Source organism: Triturus cristatus, chromosome 12 (assembly GCF_964204655.1).
Source record: "Triturus cristatus chromosome 12, aTriCri1.1, whole genome shotgun sequence".
NCBI lineage: Eukaryota > Metazoa > Chordata > Amphibia > Caudata > Salamandridae > Triturus > Triturus cristatus.
Genome location: NC_140595.1, coordinates 613,643,999 through 613,664,033, shown reverse-complemented (window position 1 = coordinate 613,664,033; position 20,035 = coordinate 613,643,999). Strand labels below are relative to the sequence as shown.

Here is a 20,035-nt window from a genome sequence, read left to right as displayed (position 1 = left end):
GTCATGCATCTCTTTTGATAACCCCCTTCCTCTGCGCCCCATTGTCCGAATCGATCCCAGGCCATCACCTAGCCCTGCGGATGCAGTTTATTGCCCCTACTGTAAGGGAAACACCCCACATCAAAGGGATTACGGTAGATCAAAGCCCCTACTCCCTGAGACCCGGCCGGTCGCACACACCCCCGGGAATTGGCGGAATGTCCAGCTGTGTGATAGCCATCTCCTACTGTGGATGGGGTGGGGACTTCCACTGTATGTGTGGGAACGAGCTCGAAGTGGGGATTCCGAGGATGTTCTTTCATGTCCCAAGACAATCTCAAGAATGTGCCATGTATGATAAACCTGCAATAAAGTCATAAACCTGTGTATAAGAGGCCAGGCCTCAGAGATACAGTTAGAGCATCTCGTGACGATACCTTGCTGTCTGATCTGATGTGTTCTGCTCCGACGGAATAAAAACTTGGTTTCCTGCCTTCCAGTCTCCGGCGCCTGCCTCTTTCATTGGTAAATTATCGAATGGTATGAGAGGCGATTACCGCCGGGCAATACTTGAAGGGTTATCGACTGAAATTGCCGCTACCATTTAACAGGTTTAATCCATGTTTCTTTTGCACTACACCACCCCAGTTCAGACACAGCCATATGCAAATCAGTGTTTACCCTGCTCCACATGGGAACAGTCCAGCCCGAACTGCCAAGCCAGGTCCTTCCTGGACCGGAAACAAGCATCCTGGGTTCGGTTTCGGTATATCATCCCTCATCAGCCAGGCTAGCTTGAATCCAGTGGCACAGCGATCAAGATACCCACGGCTGGGCATACCAAGCACACTTAGGGTGACAAAGAAAAAAGGAACAAATGATGGACGGAATGCTGAACAATGCAAACATTCACCCCCAGTCACAAAGATAAGTGTTTAATCCATTGTTCTTTTGCTCGCCACGCAACCCCAGTTTGGACCCAGCCATATGCAAATCTATCTGTACAGCTGTGTACTACCTTCATAAACGTTCACATCAAATGATAATTCCAATTGGTATGTGTGAATACTTTTCTGACCCACCGACACTCACAGTGAGAAACTTGCACTACCCTCAACCTCCGCTCCAGAACTCTCAATTGTGCCCCATCATGAGCACCCACCCACAACCTGAACTCAACAGACACCTAGAGGCGACTTAATTCACAATATGTGCTATTCAAGAGCTGTACAATGCATGAAAAATCATGATAAAACCACAATATGTGGAAAAGGCAAATACTTATAGGAAAGGCACGAAGGAATAAAACTTGTGAAATTTAAAGAAGGGCTGCATTGGTGACTTGGATTACCCTGTGCGGTTTTGCAATCATTGTTAAGAAATCGATCAGGGTCTTTGCCTGTGAAGTTAAGGAGATGAATGCAGGGTCCTATAGGGACCCATTTCGAGCTTCGGTTTTAATTACTACCAGGTAAGAGCACTAGCGAGAGCCGCCCCACTGAAAGCACTTGATGTCCACTCACTCAGACCCTCCAAGAGAATTCTCCCCGCGGTCTCAGAAATGTCAAGTTCAGCCAGGCGTCTGAGACTCTCGTCACCCGATTTGTTAAACCACTCGATCACAGCAGACACATTGGCGGAGCGACTGAAATTGTGTAATTATTTTATCCTGGCGATTTTTGCACAATTTTAGATTTGACACATTTGCCACATTCTCCACCCATCATCTGTTGCATTATCTGCAGATTTTAACGAAAAATGTTTCTAGCTCAAACGGTCCAAAATTTACTAAAAACACAGTGACACTTGCAGTGGAAGGCCCTTTGCAAAGGTTGGGTCACTTTTCTCTAGCTTATTGGGTGTTAAACTGGCACTAATGAGGTGCAACTAATTATCTGACAGTGTTAAGTTTAAAAATAAAATCACGAAGTAATACTATCACAAAATGTGCCTCAGAAAGAATGCCGCAGAATTTGCCTTTTCTTGTCGCATAATTTACTCTACCCTGCCTGTTGCATAATTTGGCCCTCGCGTGCAACGTGATTCCAGCTGCCCAGCACAAGCTGTCCATCCTCCCCCTAGCTCGGGTTTAGCAATCACCTTTGCCTGCCTCCTACGCCGCACCCACACTCGCCATTGCACAGCACTGCCCCCTCGTGGTATCAAAGGGAGCTCACATCCACCGCCCTATTACTGACGTACACATTACTGACCTGGGCACCGGGCTCTCAAACTCACTCACTCGGTAGGGACAGGGAAACTTGAACCGACTGAAATAATATTGTTTACGCTTTACAGTAAAGTTGCCAGTGCTACTTTAGCAGACTTGAAGAAAGCCGTAAGATGCTCATGTTTCATAAAACACAGTACTGAGCTTTTAAAGTATATCCGAATGCACGCCTCTTAGGGTTAGCAGCACGCGTCTACCTCTTGTCGCTAGTAGCACGCGGCCTTTGCATACGTTGGCATCACACTGGTCAATAGTTTAATAAATAGGACCGGGCTGCAGCCCATATCGCGCGGCGTGACGCTCACACTTGAGCGCGCGTACACAAGCAGCAGGTGTGCCAACCCACCAAGCCGCCTTGGTAACTGCGCGGGGGGAAATTCAGTTCCTGGCTAGCTACGCAGCAATGTCTATGGTGGGTTACAAGAAAATGCGAGGAGTGGTTTCCTTGGTGAAAGACAAGCCTCGAAGAGCAGGGGGTGGGGCCACACTGCCTCCACGGTACTAAAAGGGATGTATGGCACAGCGAGCTGAGAGCTTGCGCTGCCTGCCGCCCACCGTCACTGCTGCCGCTGCTGTGCCCACCAACATGTCCTCAGACAGAGTGGTCCTGGTTCTGGGAGGGGCTGGCACCGTGGGCTCTGGGATCGTGAAATCGCTTCTGGACAAAGGTAATGAAACTTCTTTTACGCCGGCGCTTTCACAAGCAACTGCTTGTAAAATAGCCCAGTAGGTCGCGCGCCTGCTCCTAAAACCAGTGTGTCCCATGGTAGAAACTCGAGTCGACCATCTGTGAATTGATTAATTTTCTTGCACATCGCATACTGCGTAGTGAACCCTCGCTTGCGGCGCCACCTTTTTGGTTGCTAAAGGGACTAAGGTACGGTGAGATACAGGGATTTGTCTAGGAGCACACGATGTGTTCAAATGGAGAAGCTGAGATTCAGCTGCTGTTTCTTAATTCTCCCCGAGCTCTAGTGCTTTTGACTGGATTCAACTGTGACGTGGGTTTTACACTTTTCCTCATTAACTGAACAGCAGATGAGCAGTGGATAAACAATACAACTGCAGCATTAGCCTAACGAAAGCACCGTCTGACAGCCAGGGCTGGGCTGGCTGTAGCGGACACCGGGCAATCCCCCGGTGCGCCGCGCGGGTGGGGGCCGGTTTTGGGCCCCTGGGGGCCGTTTTTGGTACAGGGCCGATTTTGCTGCAAAATCGGCCCTGTAACAAAATCGGCCGAAAACCGGTCCTGGCAGAGAGCTCGGCGGCACCCCCGCCCCCCTAGTGGGGAGGGGGGGCCGGCCGAGCACTTTGCCAGGGCCGGTTGTGGATACCAGTCCGGCCCTGCTGACAGCCGAGGAAGCAACTCGAGGAAACATTGCAAGTGCTGACAACAGGAGTTGGCTCCAAGCACTAAATGCAAACAATGAACTGATGTGCTCATCTGGGCAACGTGACGGTGGCGGGTGGAATCTTGAGTTAGCTCTTCATCCTTCCACTGTCGATGAAATGAGAAGCATGCGTCGATTAAGCATAGTTAAGAATGTTATCTATTGTGTTAGTGCCAAAGTTGGCAAAACTGGATTTCGAAGGTCACTGTGCCCTGCAGAGGAGTATCCATCAGCGCACGCCCTGTCTTAGTGGTAGGTAGTGCAACTCAGTGGACCTTGCGCCTGTTGCACACGGCTCTGTAATCTCGAGTTATGGTCATGGGTTATAATCCTGGCATGGCCAATTTAAACTTTCATCCTTCTGAGATCGATAAAAGACGTAGCACAGAGAAGGCTTGCAGTGGAATAGGACGATATGCGTTGAAGTGTGCACTGAAGCAATGGACGGTGCTGGTGTTAGAAGGTGCCCTAGGAGGGTCTGTGGAGTCTGTGTGTGGTGTCAGGACCCAGGAGCATGCAGGCAGGTATGGCATGATGAGAAGTTCGCATGTGCAGTTTCCAGAGTGTGACTCTCTGGTACCAGGGGTTGTACATAGAGTCTGAAAAGTTTGCAAGTATAGCACTGCCATTTTGCACAATCGGGGTGAAGAGTTCGCACCTGGAGTTTGCAAATATCAGTTAAAAATCTGCAGATTTCCACAAGGAGGACCAAAAGTTTTCACAGTGACTATACGCATTTATTTAAACACATCCCTATTAGCTACAATCAAAGGTAATGCCTCATTCGTGTAGTGCAGAGGTCTTCAAACTGGGGGGCGTGCCCCCCTAGGGGGGCCTCAAATGATCCTAGGGGGGACGCCAGGCTGTGGCCAAAGAAGCATTAAGCTCACAGCAATGCTTTGTTTTAAGCAGGAAATAAAATAGTGGCAGCTAGCCTCACTGTAATGAACATCTGTTGTCATTATTATCTGGCTGGGAGAAGGTGTCAAAAGGGAAGGGACTCCAAATATTCTTCTACACCCACATTTCTAATAATCACACTGTGGGTATTATTCCTGAGGAATCCATTACAGTTGTGCGTAAACATTATGCATCATATGACCAGCTGACATATGTTTCGCCCCCTACGGTTAATGCTTAGGCCTTTCTCAGGGCTCAAAAAGCATATGTAAATTGCATTGAAAAGCAGTCTCCCTGTATTTATCAGGGACGCAGCGAAGTATGGTCCAAAAACGGACACATGCTGTATGATAACAGAGAAGGACAGAATAATCCTTCCAACTTTAGGAGCAGGCGGTGAGTCTCGTGTGTATAAACCAAACAAGGACAACCCTATATGCCCAAAGAAACTAGGGTAATTCAATATAGTAAAAAACACAGTAGTCCCGTGGGAATCATTCCAGGAATACCTATAGTCTAACTTCAAAGTGTTGAGTTTAATTGTGCGATGATTAGTGTTATGTGATATAATCATACAAACATTATTCAAGACTTAACACCTCACTCCTTAGTAGAAATTATATTGCTCTTCAAATAAGATATATACCTATGAACAGTGGCGGTTCCTCCGCTAAAGAGGAGGAGCGTCACCCCAATGAGCAGGCCAACAAGGAGAAAGTAAAATGGTAACTCATTGTTATGAATGAATGAATCTGCATTTCTAAAGCGCATGGCTACCAAAAGGCCTCCCAGCGCTAGGAGCGGAGTCATCGTAGAAATACAGACAGTCTTCAAGGAAACAGAAAAGTTTTCAGAGGCTTTCGAAAAGTCAAATAGTTATCCTCAAGACAAATATGATTAGGTAGCTGGTTCCACAATTTTGCAGCATTGTAAGAGAGCAGACGTCCACCACTCCGGGACCTTTTTATCCTGGGAACTACTGCAAGATGCTTATTCCCGGAGCGCAGGAACCTATTGGGACAGTAGGGAGAGATGATAGACCGGAGAATAGGTGGACCCTTGGATGACATAGTCTTATGGGCAATGCACAATGCTTTAAACTGGACTCTTTCTGCGACTGGGAGCCAATGGAGGGTGGCGATAGAATGCCTTGCAGATTCCCGATTGGGGGCCTGCATAAGGAGGCGTGCAGCACAGTTTTGTACAGGCTGCACTTTTTTGATAGTTGAACACGGAGATCCTAGATAAAGAGCATTGGCGTAATCAAGTCGAGAGAGAATCAACACTTGAACCAACAGTCTCCTGGAATTGAAAGGCAGCAGGGGGAGGATTTTCCTTATCTTCAAAATCCCATAACAACTACCTGTTGTATATGACCTACTATCATTTTATTTTCCGTCCTTGCTCAGCTGGGTAGGTGCGGGCGGGGCTGCTCTACTCACAGAGTAGGGCGGGTGTGGTTTGCCGACTCCAAGTGCGCAAGATGCTTTGGCCAGCAGTCTTGGGCCGGCCAAACCGTCATGCACACTTTGAATGTTCTGCACCAGGCTGCATTACATTATGGGTGCAGAACATGCTCAACCTCCCATTCCCTGGCTGAGCACCGAACCACAGCGCTCAGACCAATCACTACACTGCATTGTAGCGTTGTGATTGCCTATGGGAAGTCTGGTAGACGGGTGCTTCCTGCCCTGGAAGCAGGCGAAGAGGAACGAGAGGCAACAGGCACAACAGGTAAGTGTTTAAAAAAAACTTTCATCCCTTCGTCCACGTGACTCTCCCCCCACTGCCGTTAAATACCAGCCGTCACTGCATACAAGGCGCACACTGTGCAATGGAAAAGTGCAGACAACACAGTCAGTTGCTAATTTGTAAATGAAGTAGTACTGGTGGCCAAATCTCTGCCCAGAAGCCTACGGCTGGTGCAATTACATGTCAGAGAGCCGAATACCAAAACAGTGCAGTTTTCAATTAAATTCAGGCCTCTTTAATTCACGTCCAGACATTCACTGCCCCTTCCTCCCTTTGTGACATTTTTTCAGTCTCTGGCAGTGTCTTCCCCGTCTTTCTGCTTGGTGTGTTTTTCCCTCTCTTGCATTGGGTGAAAGTTTGATGTGGGAAAATAAGTGCCAGTGTCCAAAAATAAGTGCCTGTGGCCCCACCAGCATCCACCGGCTCAAATCAAGCTCTGGGCTCAGTGCTAGAATATACACAGGAGTGATACAAAATGGACTGGTCACATCCCTGGTTAGCAACAGTTTGGAACCCAGTTCATGTTGGAGGATTAGCATTTATTCATATATTCCTTCAATGTGATTCTGTAACCAGGGAACGTGGTGCTGACTTTTTGACCCGATCTCTGTTGTAGGATTTTATCAGAGGCTGAATACCTTGAAGTTGGACTATAGTTATTCTTGGAATGATTCCCATGGGACAACTGTTTTTTTATTATATGGGGGTGGGGGGGATCTCATGTGGTCTGAGTTAGTTGTGGCTGAAGTCAGGTGTACAGATATACAGCCACATGACGGTTCAGGGACCTTTTTTTGCCCCTGCTCTCATGAATAAAGTGAGACATTGCTATTTACATATGCATTTTGAACTTTAAGGAAGCCCCAGACATCAACCATAGGGGTCGAAACACATCAGCTGGTCATGTGATGCTTTGAGGAAGACCCAGACATCAACCATAGGGGTCGAAACACATCAGCTGGTCATGTGATGCTTTGAGGAAGCCCCAGACATCAACCATAGGGGTCGCAACACATCGGCTGGTCATGTGATGCCTAATGTTGACACACACATGTAATGGATTGCTGTGGAATAATTCAACACGTTTGTGGCATAACAACTTGACCTATTGGTGTCATTTGAAGCTGAAGGAATATGCTATAAAACTGAACTGACAGGATTAAGGCATTAGCCCTACTTAACCACTTGGTAAAACCATAGAATCTTACCCTTCAAAGAATTCATTGCTTGACCAGGCGAAGGGCAACCCATCTATATCTAGTACTATACTAAATACTGGCTATAAAGAGGAAAGTCTGGAATCTTCAAACTCTGATCCATTGAAAATACATTGCCCCCAATTAGTTCCCACTTGCCTACATCCGTCCTTAAGTCAAGAGCATTTAAAAATCGTACAAAAGTAAAACAAATTACAAAAATAAACAGTTGATCTGTAGAGGCCATTACCTGCCTGTACTGCAGTTCTCTACTGAAGAAGAGAGGCACTATTTTTTTGGGGGGCTTTTATATAGTGTGAACTCGACCCAGAGGTATCAAAGCGCTTTACATGAGCACCAGTTGCATTACAGACTGACACATTCATTTTGTTAGGGGGATTAGGTGATTTGCCCAGAATCACAGGATGTTGAGTGTCCCTGCCGAGACTAGAACTCTGTTCCCCAGCTTCGAGGTTGGGGTGCCTAGCTGGCTGACAGTGGAGGGCTGGGGCCATTTGAGCAATCAAAGTCAGTCACTGAGACTGAGCTGAGGGCAAGGACTTGTCGGAAATCAAATATCTTTAATTCTACAGAGCTGTGATTAATCGTGGCCAGGGACCATGCATCTGAACATCTCCTCTCTCCATTTCCTTTCTTATTTGCACCCAGTTTTCGCAATATCTCATTAACACATATTGTTTTTAAACATATTAGGCACATATTTTTGCTCGATGCACTCATTTTGTGCACAATACGAATGTCCTATTAAAATGATTTGAACCTGAATCTAATTTACACGCGGAAAGCTTACTACTCTTTTGCAAAATGCACCGCGTTTTGCACAATTCCAATTTGCGATTAATGCTTTGATCCTGATATTTGTGCAGTGTTTACTTTCTTTATTGTAAAAAGTTTTCCTATTTGTGACGTCAGGTATTTGAACATCTGATCCGAGGCATTTGCACATAGGTGATGAGTTTGTAGGTGTGGTGCCCAACTAGTGCCAGGATTTTGCACATGCAGTGTTAGTTATTTTGATATATCTTACCAATAAGGCCATCAGACCACCATGTCTGTGATTGCTTTTAAATAACGCATTTTTTGTTAAGTGCTGCTCGTTTTCCTAAAAAGAAAACAGGATGTGTTTAAAAAGAAAAATGAAAATTTGCAAACATTTTTTTTAGGAGCAAGCAGTGTCTTGTGGACCACTTACCGCTTCTAAAAAAATGTGTTCCTCCACATTTACTAAAAGGAAGCAGTCCCTTGTGGACCCTTTCAAATATTCAAATGGGTTAGAATATCCTTTGAGGTAGCGGTAAAACATTAATGTTTTGCCACTGGATTTTGGTTGCTAAACATTAGTACATTACTATAGTATGCCCTTAAAATGCCCCTTCCAAATACTGATTCCTTTTGGTTTCCTAAATCCATTTAACAAACCAGAAAACCTTTTCCAGAGATGTTAAATGGGATTAGTACATTTCAGAAAGGGTTTTAGTGTTGGAAAACTCCCCAATTTAATGAATCAGTGGGTTTGCGAGCTCAGAAACCCTTTGCACATGGGACCCTTTTGTTCTGATTCTGTTTCAGAAATATAGTATTTTGTACTCCCATCTTGCTTCCCTTTCCTTTCTACAGGTCTATTAATGTTCCACACACAATCTGATTGTAATACCTCTTAAAGTGTAATTTGTTCCCCTCTCCAATATGCTGGATGTTCATAATTGTCTTTGATTGTTGTATCTTGACTTGCTTACTGAGTAAATTCCGCCTAGAAGCTGGACTCCTGGCACTTGTTGCACATTACTAAACATGCCTACATATTTCCTCCCAAGCAGTTTGTGTCTATGTTTTGGTTCTCTACGTGTAGTATTGCTCCTATCTTCCTATCCTATCCCTTCATGAAGCAGATGTCTTTGCGCATCTCTGGGATCCAGTCCACATAGTAAAAGGGATGATTGTTGGGCGGGGTAAGCTTCCACCCTCCGATTAAATAAAATCAACCAACTAGTGAGTACTGTGAGTCGCTGAAGACACAAACATGCCTATGGCTGGGCGGTCTCTGGCTTTGTCCCAAAATCTCAGGGAGTTTGGCCAACCTTTTTTATCAAAATACACTAGCAAATAATTGAATTGTAGTCCTTCTTGTGTGCAGCTGTAGAAACCGCATATGTGTTTTATTATGATAGTCACATACATCCAGGGGCATGGTTTTTTCCGCCAGATTGGCGGGAAGGGGGTTGTGAGCTTCATGTTTCCCAACAATCACGCTGGTTTAAATACATTTTATGAGAAGCAGGGCATGATGGGGGCTTAAGAAGAGTAGGAAGGGAGAGGAGGGCAGATTATGAGGGGTACTTAAACTCAATATTTTGTAAAAGAGCATTTTTTAAAGATCTTTCAAACAGTCGCGAGTGTGTGTGTGTGTGTGTGTGTGTGTGTGTTTTCGTCTGCATGTGTACATAAGAATTCCAAGTGAAATCTGACAAACACCTGTACCCCACTATGTAATGCAAAATATATTTATTAGGGGGATGTAACACCCGAAACACCTTTTGATCACATCCTCGCTCCATACACATCCACTGTTGTTTACGCAACTGTTTTTATGTATCCATATTACATGTGAGACGCTTCACTTGCTAGGTGCATGCTTTACAAGTACCAGTAACACATAAATAACTGGAAACAGGCACTTTTGAAAATATTTTAAAATATAATTGCAGTCTGGACTTCAGCCGCTTGCTAAATATGAAGAGAAAGGACAAGAGAGCTTTCTAACCTGTATGGTTTTAAACAGGAAATGATTTGATTTAAATTATAAACTTAGCAGGTAAGGGAACTAACTGAATCACAGGGAAAACTGTTCGGTGAAGTGTGGGAGTGCGGATTAGAACACAGATGTGGTAGTTTGACAGATGATTTTTTTAATTTTTATTATAATTTATTGCATAGCACTGGCAAGTCCAGGGGGTGTCAGAGAGCTTTACAGACAATAGTCAGGCAGTTTTAGGAAGCGTAGAATATATGAAAGCTTATTTAGAGTCGGATCAGAGAATTTCTTAGAGAGAAAATAATGTAAATAATAAACAGTTCAAAGAAGAGACTCTCGTTATCTGCTAGGTGTTAGAGCCCGGAGGGTTAAGGTGACGATTGATGAGAAGATCTTTTAATTGTCTGTTGAAGCTCATGAAGGATGGGTTTGTTCAGATATGTATTGGGAGGGACTTTTAGATTTTGGGGACATTGCCCGAGAAAGAGCGTGCTACTGCTTTTCGTTTATGTTTTTTGGGTGGGATGAGAAATAGAGAGTAGATGCTTCTTAGATTTCTCGACTGGTCAGCCTTTGTGAGTTTGGATGCAAGGTAGACTGGTTTTCTGGTTTGGAGGACATTGTGGATGAGACCGGCAGTTTTGGAGCAACAACAGGCTTTGATCGGTAGACACTTAAGATTATTCGGAGGGAGATGTGTTTGTGTTTTTTTGACTCCAGTAACCATCCTTGCTGCTGCCTTTAGAGTGGCTCTTAAGTGTTACCTAGCGGTGCCAGTGAGGGTGGCTTTTCCGTAGTCCAGTCTTGAGAGAACCATCACCTGCGTGGGGACTTTGAGATCACTCAGAGGGAGAAAGGGTTTAATTTTGTGCAGAAGTTTTAGGTTGTATAATGCACTCTTCCCTGTATTTTGTATGTGTGGGGCATTGCTTAGAATAGGGTCCAGGGTGATTCCTAGTGATTTGAAGGATCCAGCTGGAGTCAATTTGCAATTAAAAGCACCAATTGTGTTTAACCATTCTTGGACCTGGGTGGGCGGATCATTGTTGGAGAGGAGAAGAATATCTGTCTTTTCTTGGTTGAGTCTAGGTGGTTGTGTGACACCCAGTTTTGTACTTTAGTGAGAGTGGAATTTAATTGTCATAGGTCCTCTACGAAGGATGTTTCTAAATAGAGCTGAGTTTCATCTGCATAAAGGTGGTATGGATTGTTTGCGTGTTTGAGTATGGTGGTGAGGGGTTCCATATAGATATTGAAGAGTGTAGGTGAGCCTTGGGGTACACCCCTGGTTATGGCAGAAGTATTGGAGGTTGAGTTGTTTGTATTTATTAATTGGGAGCGGTTATGTAGGTGAGAAGCGAACCATTTCAAAACCACGCCATCTGCTCTGATTTGTTTTTTGAGGGATTCTAAAAGCAGCTTGTGATCGACCGTGTCAAAAGCTGCTGATAGTTTAAGGAGGAGAAGCAGGCAGCATCGTCTAAAATATTTAGGATAGCTGTTTCTGTGCTACATCCTTTCCTAAAGCCCGATTGGAGTGAGTCAAGGAGATTGTTGGTGTCAATGTGTTGGCGGAATTGGGAGAGAATGCTTTTTTCATGATTTTTTTCCAGGAAAGGAAGGTTGGAGACGGGTCTGAAGTTGTTAAGGTCATCCGTGTCAGCATCTGTCCTTTTAAGGAGGCAGGTGACTTGACCACGTTTGAGGCAATCAGGCATGATCCCATCGCTTAGGGAGCTATTTATTATCTTGGTCCACAGAGGTGTTAGGGCATGGTTGAGACTCTTTGCTAGGGAAGCTGGGAGAGGGTCACCTAGGCAAGAGGAGGGCTTGGTTTTCGAAATCATCATTGAGATGTCCTCCTCCGTGAGTGAATTGAATATCTTCCAGCTCCTGGGAGTTGTGATGGGTACTGGGCTCTTATTGCGGGATGAGGGCTCATGAAAATAGGCCACCCATTGGGGGTTCGAGGACAGCGAAGGAGTGTGAGTTCCCTCCTTTGTTATGGGAGAGATTCCTGTGCGTGTCTGATTGTGGTGATCAAGGGAGAGTTCAATCTTCGTTATTTTGTAATTAAAGAATTTTGCGAATTTATCACAACTTACTTTAGTGACATGCAGATTATCTCCTGCTAGTTTCAAGGTTTGTTGTTTAATGATGTGGAAACATTCTTTGGGTCGTTTCTTTGCTTTGTCCAGTGCTTTGCGGAAGAAAGCGGCTCTTTCTTTTACTATGTGGTTTTTGTAATTTCTGCGTTCTACTCTGAGCTGAGCTGGGTTAGGGACAGTTTTGTTCTCCAGAGTCTTTCCGCCACTCTAAGTTGTCTTCTTTCAGAGTTAAGGTCTTTGTTAAACTAGGATCTCGAGGGAGTCTTTCGGAGTTTTTTAGTTTGCAGGGAGCTAACTGGTCTAGGATGTCTGAAGCCGTTGCGCTATAGTGTGCTGGAAGTTCCTTTGCTGTAAGGTTGTCTATTGGGGGGTCGGGGTGAGTAGTGCCCTCATTCTATTTTCAAGATCAATCCAGGGAATCTGACTAATTTTACGAGACCATTGGCTAGCTATCTAAGAGCGGATAGGGGGAATTTCCATTGATTGAGTTGGAACAAATGATGTGGTAATCTGACCAGCGAATTGGAAGGATATTGTTGATAGTTACTGCTTCGTTATAGGCTCTGATTGTTGTGCCTCTGATATGTGTTTGGCTTTTGCAGTGTTGGATAGGATCTTTGCTGAGTTGGAGTTCATTGAGGGATTGGATTATTGTGTTTTTCTCATCATTCCAGTGGAGACTGAAGTCACCTAGGATTATGTTATTGTCATTGGAGAGTGAGCAGAGCATTATCAGTTCCATTAGGTGTTCGCTGAAGGCGGCAGTGTTCCCGGGTGGATTATGGAGTAGGTGACATTTTGTTGTTTTCATGTTGTTCATCATTATGTTCGTGCTGAGGTATTCAAATGTAGTTTATGCGAAGGTGTCTGTTTCAGCCACGAGAACGCTACTCTTGAGGACAATTAAACCGAGTAGTCCTAATTTACATTAATCCTATGTAACTTTTTAAGGTTCAGTTAGGAGCTGTGGAGACTAAATATTGTATACTGTACGCTAGAGTACTTTTTGCTGGAGTGGGGTGTTTAAATGCTTTTCTAATCAAGTTCCTCGAGCATTTTATAACCCTATTAAGTCAACAAAGCACTAAAATAAGCCTCAGTTGGTAAACACAGGAATTTGTTTATTTACATGTATATCTCAACAACTATCATTTACCGCAGTCCTGGTTATATCGACTCTTGGAAAGCATGTACCATATTCAGAGGATGGATTGGAGCTCAAGATGGGGTGTTTGGGGATGCGACATGCCCTAATAAAAGGGTTCTGGTGGGTGCAATTGGGTCCAGGGGCCTCCAGTCTGTGGCCGGGTCTCCATTCGGATCAGCAGCCCTCATAGCACAGACACACGCCTCGAAGAAACTTTCCTGAGCTTGTATACACCCACCACTCCTCTCCCCTCTCACCAAGAGAAGAGGAATAAACAAAGGACCGGATGGCTCTTATGTGGTGCAGAGAAGCCTTTTAAATTTAATACTACTTTCATTCATTTTGCTATTTCAATTGCAGGGATGGTTGCAAAATCTCTGTTTCTCACCCCCTGAGTCTAACTGACTAATCTGTGCCCCTGTGGATTGGTTACAAGAAAGATCTTCTCATTATGCATTGGGACTTTATTTCTAGACTTTGGTTTAAGGTAAGAAAGTTGTTTCTGTCACGGAGACCCTGGTCCAATTGGCGCTTGTTCATTTGCATTCGGGAGCCACGTGACGGAAGCTCAGTTATTATTATATGGCTCTTATCGGACTTTGATCCAAACTGGTCAATGGACCTCTCCAATGATGTTGTTTACATAGTTGGTGCCTCTGGATTTTTGTTGCCACTGATTGGATGGGTGATTGAGAGGCATCCGGTAGGAGTGGCATTCCCTGCCAGATTACATCATGACGTCATGGAGGGTTTTAAAGTAGATACTAATGATGGAGTGATAACTGATCTTGGTGGAGGCTATGAGACCAGAGAAGGCGAGACCCCAAGGCCATTGTTGGTAGGATGTACGCCTCGGTGGAAGCCGGCTATATAGATGACATTGCAGTCCTCCAGCCATGAGAAAGAGTAACAAAAATGAGAGACTTTATCTCATAAGCTGACCCAAGGGACAATTTTTTCTAATAATTAGCAACAGAGGGCTATATAGCGTTATGTTACATATTTACAACGACTGTGCTGTTATGCTCCATTTGCTGCTTTATTTACATTTACTGCTTTGCAATAGCAACAAACAATATTTGTATTGTCCTTTGTAGACAAAATACAAACATTGAATTATCAAACTATACAACAACATGGCTGGACCAGAAATGAAATGGAGCGCAATAGCCCATGGCGTGCAGGTGGGTCATATTTATCTCTTCATGTACGTTGTGTGGAGGCAACCCAACCAAGAGGTGATATTGAAACGCCAAAAGTGGGTAGAGGATGAGCATGAATCTTTTAAGACTCTGATCCAAAGTCCAACAGTCGGCCATGATTAGCGGTCATTACGATTCTTATGTAGCGCCAAGCAGGTGTGCTGTCAGAGGTGTGGTACCACGAAAGTGACTGCTGAATACCGACTTGCACAATCTCATCCAGGTAAGTAGAGGTGAAGCTAGAGTAGTAAGTCTTTGATGCTCCTGAGCTAGTCGGTATGTTGGAGTACGCATTGTTTCAGGTCGATATTTTTGTACTCAATGTTGTGCCATAGAACCATTTTCTATGCTCTTCATGTGGTCTCGCTCCAATCGGAAAAGAGATTGAACAGCATTCAGTGTGCGCCAACCTAACGCGTGTGGTGGATGGAAACTCGCAACGACAAAATGAAAACAACCCCACCACAGCCAGTCTATGCAAGTCGGCCCTAGTTGGTTTAAACCCCACTTTCTGGTTTATACAATCAGTGCAGTTTATTGAGCTCTGACATGTTCAGGGTCGTAGTAAGGGCACCGTGAATCGACAAGCAGCACAGGTCAATATTTCTAATAATTACTGGATCACTCTGCCATCTACATTGTACTGTAGATTCATGGACCACTCGCTACCCCTGGCGAGGCTTTGAAGCGCTTTGTGGATGGATAGCACACTACTCCAGGGTACCCAGGGTTAGTTTGTAGTGCTAGTTGTAAGTGTTCCAGTTATGCAACATTATTGGAGTTGTTATAACAATTGGTTGCATGCAGTTTCTAGTCTAGAGGAAAGTTAGTTGTTAATTGTTCTTATTGATGCAAATGATTTTGGATATGCATCAATATGCTTTCCTAACCTCGGTGTCTCTGTGATTAAATGGAATGGAGAGCGGGCAGTGTAGAATGTATATTATTCTATTGTTTGGTTGCTGTAGTAGTTGTGTTAATGGATGGCAGGAGTGTTGTTAGAGAATACAGTTATATGTACAGGCTGGGTCAGTGAGTCAGGTGGAAAGAGCTCAGCAGGATTTCCTTTGGAAGGTCGAGGCCGGGTCGGACTGGCCTATAGGGCACACAGGCAGTGCCCAATGGACTGGTCAGACGGATCAGTGTGTGGGCTGTTTTTGTTGTTTTAGCAGTTTGTGGGCTTGTTTTATGACCAGGTAGGTCGGGATTTACTATTTATTTCCCTACCCCCACCAGAAACTTTGCCTGCTGAAAGAACAAATGCATGCAGTCTCCCACACCTTGCAAAATAGTTACAGTGAATAGTTACAGCGTGTCTTTAGCTCGTAACTGGCATGATTTGTAAATGTGGGCCACTTTTTTAGCTCTCTGGTCCGCTAACCAGGTCCACTTTAAATTTGGCGCCCGCCCCTTATTTTCCGTCCCACTCCGACCGGGGTCAAGCAGTATAGAACCGAAGGAGGCACGGACTGACATGGATTCAGTTAATAGGGTATAAACTAAGCTTGTTATGCAAGTCACGCACATTCTGGTGATGGCGCACATGCCGTGTCGCGCCAAGGAGACAAGAACTTATTGTCATTGAAATGTGTTTATTTGTAATGACAGAGTTCTGTCCTTCAGTTTAAAATGAATTTGCAGATGCATTGGAGGGCCTTGTGTAGGTATCCATCTTTAACGTTGCTACATGTACTTCTCAACACCATTACCTCAACACTGCATTTATTTTCCCCACCAATTAATTAACATTTTATTTTATTTAAAATACTTTATTTCGGTTCTTTTACAAACCATAAAAGTGCGTACAATATACAATACTTTGTCACAAAGAAAAAAAACATACATTTCATCAAGTGCCAGTGCAAAGGAGAAAATACATTGATGGTATAGGCACATAAAAAAGGACAGAGTTTCACAATTTAAACATTACTGGTCCAGACAGTTTCTCAGTCTGACAGATAATTTTAAAAACTCCTTGATTTGGAGGATACTATCACTGTGCAAAAGCTGCAAATACAAAAGTGCCGGCCTGATTTGTTTAAAACCAAGTTTTTTAAAAAGAGTTACTAAGTATCGCTTGCGTGGAAATTCATAAAATTTACATAAAAAAATAAAATGCAGCATATCCTGCGGAGACTTTCCGTCGCAGCCGCAAGGCGCTGCTGATTTATTAAAAATATCAGTCTTAGGTCTAATAAGCAGAGTATAAACTAAGCTTGTTATGCAAGTCACGCACATTCTGGTGATGGCGCACATGCCGTGTCGCGCCAAGGAGACAAGAACTTATTGTCATTGAAATGTGTTTATTTGTAATGACAGAGTTCTGTCCTTCAGTTTTACATGAATTTGCAGATGCATTGGAGGGCCTTGTGTAGGTATCCATCTTTAACGTTGCTACATGTACTTCTCAACACCATTACCTCAACACTGCATTTATTTTCCCCACCAATTAATTAACATGACTTTTACTGCCACGTGACATCACTTTTGCTGCCCAACGCCTTTACTTCCACATAACCTTTACTTCCCCAGGGCACTTCTTTTATATGACGTTTACTGTCCTACATCCTTCCATGAACCCGACCTTCGATGTGACACGTTTACTGCGCCACATCTTTTCATTTCCATTGCCCTTGCCCCCAAATTGCTTGTACTGGAAAATATGATATCAACTTTGGCAAGGTAATAGTGTGGGGAAGCAAACATGTGAAACAAGGGGATATTGACAAAGGGTGAAAAGTAAAGTTGATGGAGTCAGAAGAAATGGGCGAAGAAGACCCTGCAGTGTTTCCCTTCTTTTTTAGGCAGAACAATTTATGTTGCATCAACTGAGAAGAAATTAAATTCCAGTTAGTAATGCTCACTGTAGTTTTTTCACCCTTTAATAATAATAATCCATATTTGTAAAGCGCGAACATGTACCCGAGGGCGTCAAGGCGCTGGGGGCCGTCATGGAGATTAAGTGAGCTATTGCCTTGAGTCACACGGTGCTGTGCTGTGCTGCCGCCGACTCCGGGGATCTAACCGTGAGCCCGCGCTTCAGAGTCAGCAGCTCTGGCCGCTGCGTCACACCTCGCGTGGAGCAATGGTCTCCAAGGTGATTTACAAAAAGTTTCTGCGGGTGGAAGGCATTTCTAAAAAAGAAACAGGCCGTGTTGTTTCACCGTTCACAGATCACACATTTGCATAATCAAGAATTTGATATTATTAAAGAACACAGAGTTTCTTGTGAGATACATTAGACCATAAAGATGACTGCAATAATATAGGAGTGACCTTTAAAGCAATTTGTCTGCATATTGACGCCTCTTTGACACATTTCAGCCCTAACTATGTGATCCAGAAATACATCCCGGTCACCAAATAATTTGGGCTCAGGAATCTTTCATCCAGGTCAGCCAATGTGTTTCCGGACCTGGCCCGTTGCTATTCTCCCTTGCCAACAGCACTATTGAACCCGGTAATTTGACCCCCGCTTGGAACACTTTGTTACTCAAGCGCAGTACTTCAAAAAGTTTGCTATGTGCACAACCCATGCTACAGGGGAGAGAAGGTGGGAAACTACATACTCCGATTGTTTAAAAGAGAGCTCCAAGGTGGACTCCTGTCTGCTGTGTTGGGTGACCACTGTTGTGTCTATTGGATGCTTCCAGGGGTTGGGTTATCATGTCTCACAAGGAGCCACTCATGGGTGGTGCATGGAGAGGGCTGAGTCTCAGCCCCACCACATAACATACCATGTGTATCTGTAAAGCACACGTTCACCCAAGGGTATCTTGGCACTGAATAACAGATGTTTATTGTTACCCAACTCAATGGTACTCATTGTATTGACCTCAGGAGGATGAGAGGCGAAGTGGACCCACTGGGATATGAGCCTGTGACCATGAGGTCAAACACAGGCCCCTACAGTGGGCAGATTAGTCCACTGAGCCACTAGACTCAGCTTCGTGTAAGACACCTCATGCAAGATGCCCCTCCCATCACTATCCCAGCTGTGGGCTTGGTCCTGTGTAGCCCCAATTAGAGTACTGGGGTATTGTCTTCCACTGGCTGTCATTGTTCGCTGGCATTCTTATTCATTTGGATTACATTACATATAAGGTGGATCTTTTGAAACCACGTCCCCCACGCAATTTGCTAAACTCCAACTTGATCAGGACGCTTGAATCACCATCGTTAAGTCCAGTTACACGGCTTAATATTTAAAAGGTACTTTAATTCACTGTTTTCCATGTGCAAGATATGAAGAAGAGGATAAAGATCTGAGAATCATATGTATGGGAGAGACACATTAGCATACGGAGAGATGAGAGAATCCGGACGTGTAGTATAGATAGAGAACAAAAAAGAACATAAGTCAGAATTTTGAGGGGAATCACGTGGGAGAAATAGAGTTGAAGGTGACTGTCCAAAACGGGAGACAGAATGGGGACAATCCTGGCAAGCATAAGTGAAAGGACAAAACATGATACCAAGAGTGGAGGAAATAATAGTCTGATCAATCGTATCACACACAAGTGATCAGTCGGGAAAAATAAGAGCTGAATCTGTTGATAAGGCAAGAACAAAATGGAAGTCAGAACTGGAGGAAAAAGAAGAGAATTAGGTTCTCATTTAGAGTGCCAAGGGAATAATCTCTCTATGTGGAGGAAATTCAGCTGGTAGATGTTACTCCATAATTTAAGATTTCTCCAGAAACTGCAGGGTTTTCAGTTGATTTTAATATCTGAATATGGGATTGTACTACTGAATATCAACACCAACAATATCCCTATACAAGAATATCGAGGGGAAAAATATCGAAAGATAAGTGCATGTAGAGAAGTACAATCTACTATTCCTAACTCCACATATGTACCTTGAAGATATATGTACCGAGTAGGTACATAGATCTGAAGTTAGGTAGGGAAAATCTAGACTTGCATACCTATCGATATTTTCTGTTCAATATTCTGATCTCAATATTGCGTCCCATCAATATTGTGGTTTCGATATTCAGGAGGCACACCTGATTAAGGCCTTTAGAATCCACAAACTAGGAAAACTGCTCAGAAGCCAGACTTTCAAGAAGTTTGGAGAGAAGGAGAGGAAGGAGAAAGATAGGATGCAATTTACCAAAAAAGAAGAAAGAACGTTTATTTTTTATTTTTAAATTGTTAGAACACTGACATGCGTACATGAGTTATTGAATATGCTGATTGAGACAAATTGTTTGCATGCTAAGCAAGTGCAAAGGAAAGACGTAAAAACTTAAAAGGTGTCAATAGGAGCAGGAGAGAAGCAGAGACAAAACATACTAATTTTTAAAGTAACAAAGAAATCAAAATCAAAGTACAAAAGAAGAAAGAAAAGCA

The 20,035-nt window shown here is 44.0% G+C and overlaps 1 protein-coding gene across 1 annotated transcript in view; it reads left to right on the top strand.

The window, feature by feature from the left end:
* The first annotated feature begins 2,725 nt into the window (after positions 1–2,725).
* Positions 2,726–20,035, top strand: part of LOC146776396 (peroxisomal trans-2-enoyl-CoA reductase-like) — an 81,639-nt gene continuing 64,329 nt past the window's right edge. The window contains exon 1 of the mRNA XM_085637450.1: positions 2,726–2,877. Coding sequence (XP_085493576.1) covers positions 2,796–2,877 — 82 coding nt within the window. The 5' untranslated portion in view covers positions 2,726–2,795. The remainder of the gene's footprint in view (positions 2,878–20,035) is intronic.